The sequence below is a fragment of the Antedon mediterranea genome, chromosome 2 (assembly GCF_964355755.1).
Source record: "Antedon mediterranea chromosome 2, ecAntMedi1.1, whole genome shotgun sequence".
NCBI lineage: Eukaryota > Metazoa > Echinodermata > Crinoidea > Comatulida > Antedonidae > Antedon > Antedon mediterranea.
The window spans coordinates 10,695,388-10,708,587 of NC_092671.1; the positions used below are offsets into that span (position 1 = coordinate 10,695,388).

General features: G+C 32.6%; 1 protein-coding gene across 1 annotated transcript; it reads left to right on the forward strand.

The window, feature by feature from the left end:
- The first annotated feature begins 106 nt into the window (after nt 1-106).
- Nucleotides 107-10,952, forward strand: LOC140040375 (dymeclin-like). The gene is made up of 14 exons (XM_072086266.1): nt 107-1,912; nt 2,053-2,146; nt 2,553-2,765; nt 2,973-3,098; nt 3,330-3,463; nt 4,123-4,299; nt 4,761-4,945; nt 5,298-5,423; nt 6,060-6,173; nt 6,460-6,554; nt 6,773-6,872; nt 7,160-7,342; nt 8,043-8,162; nt 8,548-10,952. The coding sequence occupies exons 1-14, from the start codon at nt 1,720-1,722 to the stop codon at nt 8,692-8,694; spliced, it is 2,007 nt and encodes a 668-aa protein (XP_071942367.1). The 5' UTR covers nt 107-1,719; the 3' UTR covers nt 8,695-10,952.
- The last annotated feature ends 2,248 nt before the right edge of the window (nt 10,953-13,200 follow it).

The window sequence follows — 13,200 nt, forward strand, 5'->3', positions numbered from 1 at the left end:
GCAAAATCAGTGTGCAATTTAGGCCTTAACAGTACAGAGATTAGGAATTTCCGGAGGATTCTAGGTCCTGGCAACGACACAATTTTTATGGGGGTCATAGGTCATTGCAATCAAAATCTCCTTATTGGCTTCTTGTGGTTTTGTGTATTTCTAGTAAATTGAAATCTAATATATCTTGAAAATAATACTTAAAGTAAAAGTATTCACCCCCAATATGTAACTGTATTGTGACTAAGTTAAAGATGTTTGTCTATTATCAAAATGCTCTATTTATAACTGTTTTTAATTCACTTACTTTGATAGTGTAGGGGTAAGGCAATGTGGTGATATCCAATAATGTCGTAATTATTCTATATATTTCTGAGAAAGAATTGTTTAAGAAAAAGGTGTCATTTTTTGTATCATCTTGTTGGTGTTGGGATCCTATACCCCAACTCTTTCCTTCAGTAATATACTCATTCATTGCATGATCAACAAATAAAAGCCAGTGTGTTACATCTTCTGATCATATTATACATTGTAAATACATTAATATAAATTATTCTATGATTATTATTATTATTATCTAGTATGTGTAATCTCAGTATTATAAAATCAAATGCGTTGTACTTAATTTAATTAATTTTATATGTTATATCTTTTTTAGGAATTAATTTACAGAATAATAGCTGAAATACATTCTTAATATATTTTATGTGGCATGTCGCAACTCTATATACCATACTTATATGTTATTACCATACAGATAATCTATTAATGTGGCGTACTCGAGTATGGTATGGTAATTATTTATTAATTTAGATTTGTTAGGGTCTGGTTTTTTTTTCTGTTACTACCTTATATGAACAATTATTATTACAGTGTGTGTACTGTATATATAAGATATATATTGTTATTTAAATATAATTATGTACAGACATTCACTACTCAGTACTGGCAAACAATACACAAATCTTGAAATGAAAATAACATGTATATAAACTATATCTAGGATGTACATAGCAGGATGTATCTTTTTACGGAAAATTAAATTCAATTGACAAATCATATGCCTGCTGTTTCTATGAATCATATTGTATAATCAGATTGTGGTCGTCGTGACTAAAAAAGTAAAAAAAAATGTCAATGATAATTGGTGGGGTAGGGGAAGTAACAACATTTTGCAGTAGGCCTATTTATTCACTATACAATGCACAATTTAAATTTTTTATGGAAAAAACCCCACCAAATGTAGGTGGCGCACTCCATAAGGATAATGTTTACGTTGATGAAAGCTTTTTGCTACGTTTGTGAATGAAAGACGAACATTAAAATGACAGATAAGTTTAGGCTAGGGGTTGTGTAATTGTGTAAGCTATTGCTATATACAGTAGCATTACTTTCTGTTTTATTTCTGTAAAAAGACTGATGATATTGTAGCAAAACTGTAAGATAAATCCTTCTTAACTTAGGCCTAGCTGTTAGGCCGTCTTTTTGTGTTTCTGCAACATCGTCATCGCGGAAAGAATCGACTTTGACCAGCGATGTGATCCAGTGACCTGTAAGCCTAGCCTAAAAATACACACGACACTGGTGGTTTCATTAAATGTAACAACGTATTTAATGTTATTTATCTTCTTCAACTTCAAGCCTTCGTAATCCAGGATCGGTCCTGTAATCAATAATATAGACCTATTTTAATTACTTATTTTTGACTTAAACTGAAATAAACGTTTTGAGATGGGAGTGAATAGCAGTAGCATTAGTGAACTTAGTACAAATGAAAGTTTAAAAATTCTTGCTGGAACTAAAGTAATCACAGAAGATGACCCATTTTGGAACAAACTATTGTCTTTTAAATTTCTGCCACCGCAAACAATTGCTGATGCACGACTTTTAGAAGAAGCTACAAACTCAATTTGTAAACATTTAAGTAAGTATTTCTGTATTAAAGTTTTATTTATTACTTTGTGTTATATGGATATCATATTTTCCTTTTAGCGTAGGCCATTAATACTAAAATTAAACGCCAAAACATTCAAATTATGTGTTTGTTCTTGTCTTCTTTTTCAGCCAACAATAACCCTCACACAGGCAACTTTTGTTCCTTAGTCAAGGTATTCTTAAGGAGAGCTGATGAACTCAAGACATCAACCCAGTGCAATGAGTAAGAATAAATATATTTAGGCCTATCAACAGTAAACTATTTATATTCCTAGCTACACTCATAGATCATTAGATTATAGAATCTCAGATCCCCAGAATCTCAAATCATCAAAGAAAGTTATTGGCTCTAGTCTTTGTGGGTCGTAGTGGGTTGAGACTTCACTTCCACCCAGACTAACTCACCACAGCACCCATTCCCCAGGGTATGTATGTATTCTGTATTTATTCTGACTCACCCTTATTGTAACTTCTTCACACCCATACTTCTTTAGCTGCATCTCTGCTCTTTAAATGTGAACAAAGTGAACAGTGTAATGTAAAATTACTTAATTCATTTATTATCAGTAGAAATTATTTCAGTAATTAGTTCATTAATAACAATTTCATTTCTTTTTATTATTCTATAGTTATTTGTTTACATGGCAAACTTACAATGCATTATTTATCATTCGCTCTGTTTGTAAATATATGCTGGAGAACATTTCGGAAGGTAGAATAAAACAGCAATTCAGTGTTGCCGTTCCAAAAGAGGGCGCTACAAGACCAAATGGTGAATCACAGTGCCTTCTTGAGGAATTCCTAAATGCAGTTATCAAAATTCTTATTGAAGTGCCAGTGTTGTAAGTATGATGAGAAACTACATTTAAACACTATTAAATTCTTTGTATTTTATGCAATTTAGTTTTAGTCTTTTTCCAATAATAGAAAATAAACCCATCAACACTGTTGGCTATTTTTTGAGAAATGAATTAAGTATTACAGTTTTTTTACTTTAGTGTGTTAGTCTTTAAATGTTTATATTTATTTTCTGTTGTGTTTTTCTACAGAGATTTCACATACATGCTTCACTTAGAGGGCATAACACTGCTGTTAGTAATGCTTTCTCTTCAGATGTTCATTCCTCGTGTCTCGCATGAAAGCATCATATACCAGTTACTGATGACATCATCATGGTTAGTATAATACTACAGCTGTGTATACACTATCAAGCTTTATGTTTAAAAAAATGTGCCTATATATGGACATGATGATGTCATATCACTACCATATTGAAGCATATCACGTTTTTTGTCAAACTAGTTTGACAGTGTAGACAGAACACCATAACATTCAGTTCAATCCTTTTCTCTATTAATGATAAAGTAAAACCTATTTATTATATTCTGTTATATTTCTATACATAGTTCAAAGGATGCACATATCTTAATCAAGACATTGCTGGATCACTTCATCGAACAAAAATTATGTCCTGACTCTCCATTTGGAACTGATCAATCAGGAGGTGGCTTCTTGTCTGGTGTGACCTCTGCTGTTGCAAGTAAGTGAGGCGGACCAACCAAATTTACTTTAAGGGGCTCAAAGCATAAATGTAGGCAGTCATGGATATAGTGTGGAATAGATAATATTGTATGAGTGTAGCTGCTTTAAAGTACTGACAGTAGCATATTCTAAGAAGAATACTTACAAGAGGATTAAGTTTATTGCAATCCCCAAATAGACAGAAGGTTGTAAAACATTTTTAGAATTGTAGTGTAGCTGTAGCTTGGTGATTAACATGCTTGTCTTCCTATCCTAAAGCCTTGTCTACACTATCAAACTTTATGTGACAAAAAAATGTGATGTGCCCATGTATGGACATGATGATGCCATATCACTACTATTTTTGGCATATCACTACCATATTTGGTCACATCACATTTTTTTGGTCAAACTAGTTGGATAGTGTAGACAGAGCTTAAATAACAGGGTTCAATCCTGACCTAGTGACAGGGTTGTAACTCACACTTTCTAAGCCTCAAATGAGACTTTATAAGCACGATTAATTATTGTTTACTCATCCTGTAAATGGCGTTTCTTCCTGTTGAATGCTGGGTATTAAAAAACTGCTTGGACATTAGTAATTTATTTATGATGTATTGTTAGTCATAAAATCATCATAATTCCCAGAATGCTAATTTTCTTTTTATATCATCTTAGGTGGTTTATGGACAGTGATGACATTAGGTTACGGTGCTCCAGCTGCTCAAGAGGAAAGTAAACCACTATTAGCCAATCAAAGTCTACTTCTGTTACTAGTATTAGGTAACCATGACGCCCATCATGGCGTTCAGAATCCATATCGTCATGCGTTGTGTACCTTTTCAAATTCACAAGGTAAAGTAAAATGCATTGTTACTGTTTTTTTTACTATTTTAATAGTGGAGTTTTTTTAAAACTTGGTTTCCAGTTGGACACATCGTAGTAGACACAACACAAGTGAGTTGACCAATCACTAGTGACAGTTCTGGTGATCCATCGTGTCAGGTACTTGTGGTGCACTTATGTCCTTGCATTTCATTCAGATTTATTTCACACAACATTTTGCCAACCAGCACTATCAGGAGAGTCTTCTACAGCGATATTCTTTGCTTTTTGACAATCCGCCAAGATAGTGTCCTGTTTTTTCCCCTCGCCAACTGTCTTGCTTGTTTTATGTCATCTTTTTTGTTTTATTATATTTCTTATCTGGAAAATAAATGAATATGAATAATATAACACAGTAAAGTGAGAATCAATTGTATAAATAACTAAACTAAAACTATATGTCTCATAATAACATTGCATTTTGTTTTCAGATGGTGGAGCAGCCAATAGCCTTACCGGTCATCTTCCACCTTTCAAACTAAATTTTTCAAATTTGTATGAGGCTTTTTGTCGTAGATTCGACAGTGATCAAACAACGCTGTTATTTTATCTGTTATTACACCGAAACTCAAACTTTCGACAATGTGTGCTGTCAAAAACGAATATTGACAACCTAGTAAGTAAAACTATGGTACCATTTTTTGTTTGAAATTTAATTGTGTTGTGTCATACTGCATAATATAATCATCAAGCTCTTACACAGAATATAATAGGAAGGGGGTTCTTATTTTCACCAAAAAGGGGCATACTAGCATAAGTAAAGACTTGGGGACCAAAATCTGTAGAAAATGCTTTAGGCATAGCCTTGTATGTATTTTGACTGATTAGCCAAATTGCTTTGAGATATGCCAGCCTGTTTGATAGCACTTTCACTACTGGTTTCTAGATTGAAAAATGGCACTTCAGAAAAACGGCCCTGGATACTGGCTTGATCTGAAATAATGAAATATACCAATGTTTGTTTTCAGGTCCTTCCTCTTTTAAAAATCTTGTACAATGCACCAGAGAGTAACTCGCATCACATCTACATGGCACTGATTGTTCTTCTTATACTGAGTGAAGATGATGCTTTTAACAAATCAATTCACGAAGTTGTAAGTATATTATTTTGGAATCGTTGAATTAATGATCGTGGGTTCCAATCCAATGCTCGTCGCATTGTTTGTATTCTGAGGCAAGATACTTTACTTATGTTTGCCTCTCTCCACCCAGATGTACAAATGGGTACCTGGTAAGGTCAAGACACAACTTTACGCTGATTACTAGCTGCATTAATAAAATGTACAGCCCTTAACATTAGGTGCTGTATAAACTAGGATATTATTATTATATCAAGTTTGGTAACAGGTGTCTGCAGAAGCAGAAGACAGATCCAACGTTAGGGGGACTTTCAGCCAAGGCCTGCTACCCCGCCCCTAAATGTTGGTAAATACAATGCAAATGATGGAACAGTAGGTTATGTTTAACACTTAGTTCTACCTATTTTTAAGCCATCCACTCCCTATATTTACAAATCCTGGATGTGCCTCTGAATTTCAGTTTCTCATTTGTCATTAATTTATTAAAAACAGTTTCTTTTAACATTTACATTTAGTGTTTTTATTATTTCTTAACTTATTATTTAACTGTTGTTATTTAATTTGAAATAATATGAATATTCATGAGTCATCAGGTTATCTTTGCAATTTGGCTGGTAGTGTAAACAGCATAATGAATATTTTGTTTTGCAGTCTGTGAAGACAGTGCCATGGTACACAGAGCGAGCAATATCAGAGACAACCCTTGGTGGCCTTATAGTATTAGTAGTCATACGCACCATACAATATAATATGACTAGAATGAGAGTAAGTATTCTAATAATATGGTGTACGCAGTTGGACACCTATTAAGGGACCTTTGGGACACAACAAAGTGTCCCCTTAATAGAGGTGTCCCCTGAATATAGTTGGCCGTAGTGTTACATACATTACTCCTTGTAACAGGAAAGTATCTATCACCTTACTAGGGTGACTCAATGTATAGCTTCTACTGTATGTGATCATATAACCAAGTTGAAATAATAATAAGCAAAACTCTTTGAAATGTACTCACACGCACATTAAAAAAATACTTGTTTTTGTTTATTTTCAGGACAAGTACTTGCATACAAATTGCCTGGCTGCATTGGCCAACATGTCCTCACAGTTTCATTCCCTACATCCTTATGTTACTCAGAGAATTGTCAGGTATGGTAACGGGAGACCACCTTGTTAGCTCTCGGCTCTTTTGGTCTACTTTTTAATTCTATTAATATTCATTAAAGTTTTTAAAAATTGTTTGTGAAGTATGATAAATAAAGAGGTTAAAATATTGCAATTGTATTGTATTGTATTGTAATCATTTTAATATAATATGGTTGAGTAAGATTAAATTATTAAATAAGCTTATTTTGTATATACTACAGTTTGTTTGAGTTACTTAGCAAGAAACACGGCAAAATCATAGAACAGCTTTCAAATGGTTCGTCCACTGTGGCTACTAGCCACATGGACGAGCAAGACTATGTAAGTTATGAATTTTATGAGCATTATTAATAATATGAGCAGTTACATTAGTTATTAACATTGTGCAGCTGCTATGTCTACACTATCCAACTAGTTTGACAAAAAAAGTGTGATGTGCTCAAATATGGTAGTTATATGCCCAAATATGGTAGTGATATGCCCAAATATGGTAGTGATATGACATCATCATCACATAAAGTTTGATAGTGTAGACAGAGTTTTAGCTGTTAAATCATTATAATTATTGCAATTACACAATATTAATTAATTTTTTCTTTTTTTTCTAGATGGCAGATCTAGCAGTTTTAGAAGAAGTATTGCGAATGGTGTTGGAGATTATCAATTCTTGCCTGACAAACACCATTCACCACAACCCTAACTTAGTATACACACTTCTCTACAAGAAACATTTATTTATGAGCTTTAAAACTAATTCTAAATTTCAGGACATTATACAAAATATTGACACGGTAAGTGCTATTGTTGCAAATCAATATTTATTCATGTTTTTACTGGACTTAATGTTTGAAGAGCTTAACTTTAGCTCTGTCTACACTATCAAACTTAAATGTGATGTGCCCATATATGGACAAGATGATGTCATATCATTACCATGTTTGAGCATAGCAATACCATACTTGAGCATATCACTACCATGTTTGGGCACATCACACTTTACTTTAAAAGTTTCTATGCAAGTTTTTGTCCAGAATTAATTAAGCTCTACATAGGCTCATCCAGTTATATTGGTTACTTTATTGTTATACAGGTTATATATATAGACTACAGCTTAATTGAATTGTACTTGAAACAAACATTATGTTGATATAAATATATGTGGTGTACCACAAACCTGATATCAACAACAAACACTACTACTAGCATAACCAATAACTTTAAGGTTAACACCTATTTAACCCACCTTTTAAACCTAAGCTAAATGATGTAAACACAATTCGTAATGAACACACCCCACCACACAAACCAAAACTAATATTTAAAAAAAAATATACAATCATTACTCCCTGACCTAATTAAAAGCAATCTATATTCTGATACTAAAAAAAACAAAATTACCAAATAATGATTATGAAGATTAGAAAACATAGTAAACAAATTTGCAATTACTGAAACGAGTAGATGTCTTAATAGGGTTGTTTGTCATTTCAGGTGCTGTCATATTTCTCAGCTCGTTTAGACCAGCAATCAGACGGCAAAAACATGTCTGTTGATGAGGTATTGGATATCATAAGACAAGGCATGATGCTTTGGAATAAAGAAAGTTTAAGGGTGAGTTAGTACATACAAGAATAAGAAGCACACAGCACGGTATTTTAATTGGTCAGATGTTTGCCCAGCTCTGCCATAATTGTACTGTCATTTATCTTTACTTTTCTCCTTTCATATACTTTATATTTTTTATTAATAACCATTCAAATGCCTTGTGTTTCACTGGTGGCCTTAGTTTAAGTGACATTTTGTCCTATAAAGGCATCCTTCCATGTTATACTATTTCATTTTCATTTTGATCAACTTGTTTTATTTTGTATATTATGGAAATTAAGTGAGTAGAGTAGAAGCGACTGTACTTTATATTAAGCATGGTTTTTAGTTAAGTGACAATTAACACAGATTTCTGAATTTACAATTATCAAATATTTATGTTCCCTTAAAGAAATTTCCAGATTTGAAGTTCAAATATGTAGAAGAGGAGGAACCGGAGGAATTTTTCCTGCCTTATGTGTGGTCGTTGGTGTATCATTCCTCCAACTTGTATTGGGATGCCGATCGTATTGAGCTGTTCAACCTTAATTCACAGTGATTGGTGGCGGTATTCTTCATTTTCAATTTTTATATAACCCAACAAGCTAGAAAATTCTATTTGAATAGAGTGTGAAAGTGTGAAAATGCAGTTCTATATTTCATCATGCCGCGGAAAGCTTATTACTAACATTTTATTTTGTGACAAAAAGTTGATTTTATTCATGTATAAAGGAAGACACCTTTAAACAAAAATCTAGAGAAGGGTCACCCGTGTTTCTTTAATAGATGTGTAATTGATTCCTCATTGTTAAGGGTTTCCCTTAACAGAAATTGTAGTGAAAATATATTTTCTTGTCATTTTTCAGATGATAAAAAACTTGTTTTTGATTTTTCTTAATTCTATGCAGTCTTTTAACAAAAAAAGTTATAAAGATTGGTCCAGTGTGTTAAATGTTATTGATAAACAAACAAAATTATCTGCATGTTAACTGACTAGATGAGTTAGACATAGTATCTCTTGAGTTCAAAAAGGTGTTTAATTCTGAGCTTTGATTTCTCCCAATAGCTTGTTGTTTTTCGCACAGGACATGAATAAGCAAAAACATCTCAACCGTTCTAATTTTGTTTTTCCTCAATTCCAAATTGACTTGGTTGCTTGATAAACAGTAAACAGACAGGTGGGAAGATGACGAGACAGCTTTAAATTAGCCTGTTGTTACAGCTAATAGCATACAGCTACAGATTTCTTCCAAAGATTAATGGTTTTTGCAAAATATGAGGCTACCAACTGGAATTGAAATCTATATTATAACAATTGTAATTGTACTGGAAAAGTTTGAAAATGCCCTGGTTGCTAAGTGTACAATAAATTTCAATGAAATTAAATTAATTTATACATATCAAGGTTTTTTACAATTTCCTGGTCAAATAAATTTTAAAATACACTTTGTACATCAGCTATTCATGCTGACTTTAGTAAAATAAGAATTGTGATGTTGGGCTACTAGTTACAAATTAACAAACTACACAAAACCCCATTAAGGAATAAAATATGCCCTTCATTAATGTTCTTACTGGATAGGGGTTGGGCGTACTGTTTAAAACATGTCGCCTTAATTTATAGGGGTGTCTATTGTATGTTACTATAAAAGTCTGAACCTTGCATTTCTGAAAAGTTAAATTCTGTGCAAGAAAAATAATAGTTTTTACATAAATACATACATAATCTGCTTCTATGAAATAATTTAATACCTAAACACCAATCGATAAATTAATAATAAGATTTGTTAAGCGCACATATCTTATATATATAATTAAATATTTATTTACTATTATTATATATTAGGATTTAAAACATAGTAATACTTATTTTATGAGACTATTAGGTTTCCAATCCCACCAAATGAGTATGTTATATAGAAATAATTCAGCACCTATTTTAGTTTAGATTGCAATACTCTAAAACAATTGTTTTAAGTTAAAAACGTATTGCATTTTGTAATTATTGTATACAAAATTATAGGGGTGTTTTTTTTATTAGACTTAGAGCTTTATCAATTTAAATTCGCCCAATTTTGTACAAATCAATTGGTAATTGGCACTTTTTATTTTAAATATATATTTAAGAGAACATTTGTATCAGCACTAACAATACATTGTATTTTAAAAGTATACATTACAGTATTTTAGTTATACTGTAGATCTTCACTTGCAGGTAATAGGTGTAAATATTATTTTAGGAGAAAAAGATAAGATCAATTGGAACTAATGATATTGTTTTTTCTTACCTCTAGAAAAAGGAGGGGGTGGGGAGATGGTGTTTCCCATTATTGAGTTATAGTTAGTTCTAAGTCAATTTAAAGTGAGTGATCAAAAATTAGAATATAGAGTACAATTTGGAGTTGTCACCTAGGTTGATAATATTCCAATATATCTATTTTAATTTATTATGATTAAGTTAAGGAAAGGGACTACTTGATGCAACAATTACTACTTATCTGTAGTTTAGTGGTGTTACTTGTTAACTTTCCAATATTTAAATATAGGCTTAATATAGTGTATTATATAATTACAGTTAAATCTTTACCTGTGCCACACAATCTAATTCAGAATGTTCGTATTTCAGAGCATTAGAAATGTATGTGTGATCATGGGTAGGTGTAATAAGATTGGACACTTGCATCCCAGGTGTTGGTAGTCGCAAATAAAATGAGGGTTTATCATTTGAGATATGTCGTTGTACCTATAAGGTTATTAATAAAGAAGAACAATCCGTAAATATTTCATCATTTTCATTAAAATATTAATTGGTGCTTTTTTTTTCTTTGAAATCTTTTCTTTTTTCCTCGTCTCTTGGGATCAGATTTCAATTTGCTAATTCATTTTAATCATTGCTCCTTTTACAATATAATGCATTTACATAATACATTACAGTATATTATTTTTCTTTTACAGCACTTGTAGTATGTAGGTCTATACATTTTCCTTATGTGACATATGTTTTCCTTTAAAGTAACATTCCACAGTGTTTTTTTATCCATTCTCTGTTGGTTTATACTGTCACCTTCCCTTCCGTCAACGATGTTATAAATTATAGAGAATATATGGATGTTATTGGAAGAATCGTGAATGTGACGCATCAAATAATAAGTTTATTTTCCACCAAATAGGAAAAGTAGCAAGTGCGCCCTCTGTCGACAAGTCTAACTAAGTTTGGTTCCATTCCAACTAAAGCTTGGTTCCCACTTGAACGTAGCGCAAGGACGTAAACGCAACGCAAGCGTTTTAACCAATGACAAGCGAAGATATAGGCAGTTAGCAATCACAAGCAAATAAGCCATCGCTTGTGATTGGTCAATTCATTTGCGTTGCGTTACGTCCTTGCGTTGTGTCGCTAGTGGGAACCACGCTTAAGGGATGCGTAGGTCCTACAAAAAAAACTATTGTTTAATAAGACAAATGTAGGTCTACACTTATTATAGAGTTGGCTCCTGTATATTACATAGAAATTATGAACGTATAAATAGTCATTGAATTCTATAATTAAAAATTAGCGAACCTATTACTAATGCATCATTAAGGTTTATTAAATAATTTAATCAGACATCAATTTTATGTTGACGACATGGAGAAATAATTGTCTGCCATATCCGATAATAATTAAAAGAAAGGCGCGTCAAGTATAGAGAAATATACTACACTGTAGTCAACAAGTCCTTATTAAAAATCCTTAATCGGCCTAGTCAGTTGTCTATCGGTCGCTGCTGAACAACTGACTGATTCTGAGACTCCGATAGCCAAATCATTCGGATTTCCACATAATTCGCGGATTCTATAGGCCTGTTAGTCATTCGTATTTTGGGTCTTCCCCTAAATGCTAATTCGCTTGAGTAATAGAAATTCATGTTCACGATCTTTGTATACGTGTGTTAGTTACAAAGTACATGGACAACTAATTATTTATCATGCAAAGTATTACTACTCTCACAAAACCATAATTTGTCGTCGTCTTTCCAGTAATATAAGCCATTTTCAATATGTAATGTAAAGAAAATAATTTTCATTAGTCCTTCACCCGATGTTTAGAGTCACGCCACATCCGTTTCTATGCTCCGATCATATGTTAAGTTGCATTAAATAATCTTTTCAATTAAAATGTGTATGTCATGATTAATGTTTCATTTTACCTTCTTCATCTAAATGAAAATATAAAAAAGAAATAAAGCGCACAAAACAATTTCCACGCGTTTGAACACCAATAGTACACGCAGTTCAACGTGTAGAAGTACGGTAACCGAACGCAAGCGATGGGAAACGAGGCGCCCGATGGACTAGGAACCGTCCTTGAGTTAAGACTAAACGCGCTTACAACTTGACTCATTTATTAACCATTAACAGTAAGCAACTAGCTGTTGTTATTATTTCTAATTCCAACCAACTTGAAGTTCTTTGTTAGTGGCGCCGAAGCAAAGTTTTTATGTGGGCCTGCTGCGCCCATAGTGCACGTCCACTGAACCGGAACTTACAGTCCACCAGTACGTACGATTCAGTTTTGTTGTATAAGCTTATGCCTAGCCTACAGGGTATATCAATAACCTATAAAATGTAAGTTTACGAACAGGAGTTATGTTGATTAGCTTGTTCGTGTGGAATTAAAAGAATCATAATTTTATTTTTGAAAGGAAATAAAAATTCATCCATAAATTGGTGTTGGTCAATATTGCCAGAGGGTCATTAATAAACTCAAAGCGCTTTTTCTTCAGGACAGATTACTGATTATTCATTAATAACAAACAACACGATAAAGCTACAGCACTAATTATAAAAACATGTTTCTACAAATATTAATTAGGTCAAGGAACCATGATTAGGTTTAATATTAACAACCCGAAGGCTAATTTCCAATATCGATTATTTCATTACTATTACTATACTTGCATTACATCAGTGCGTCAATTGGACGTCGTCTACAGAATGATCTGTACATAAAGTTTTACCAATTTGAGTTGACTTCAGAAATGTAGGCCTACTTTTTCTGTAATTAAATTCTGCGAACTGACAGGGG

Coding starts and splice junctions, on each gene's coding strand:
- LOC140040375 (XM_072086266.1), top strand. CDS start 1,720: ATGGGAGTGAATAGCAGTAGCATTAGTGAACTTAGTACAAATGAAAGT. Junction 6,873..7,159: donor ACATGGACGAGCAAGACTAT/GTAAGTTATGAA, acceptor TTTTTTTTCTAG/ATGGCAGATCTAGCAGTTTT. Junction 7,343..8,042: donor TTATACAAAATATTGACACG/GTAAGTGCTATT, acceptor TTGTCATTTCAG/GTGCTGTCATATTTCTCAGC.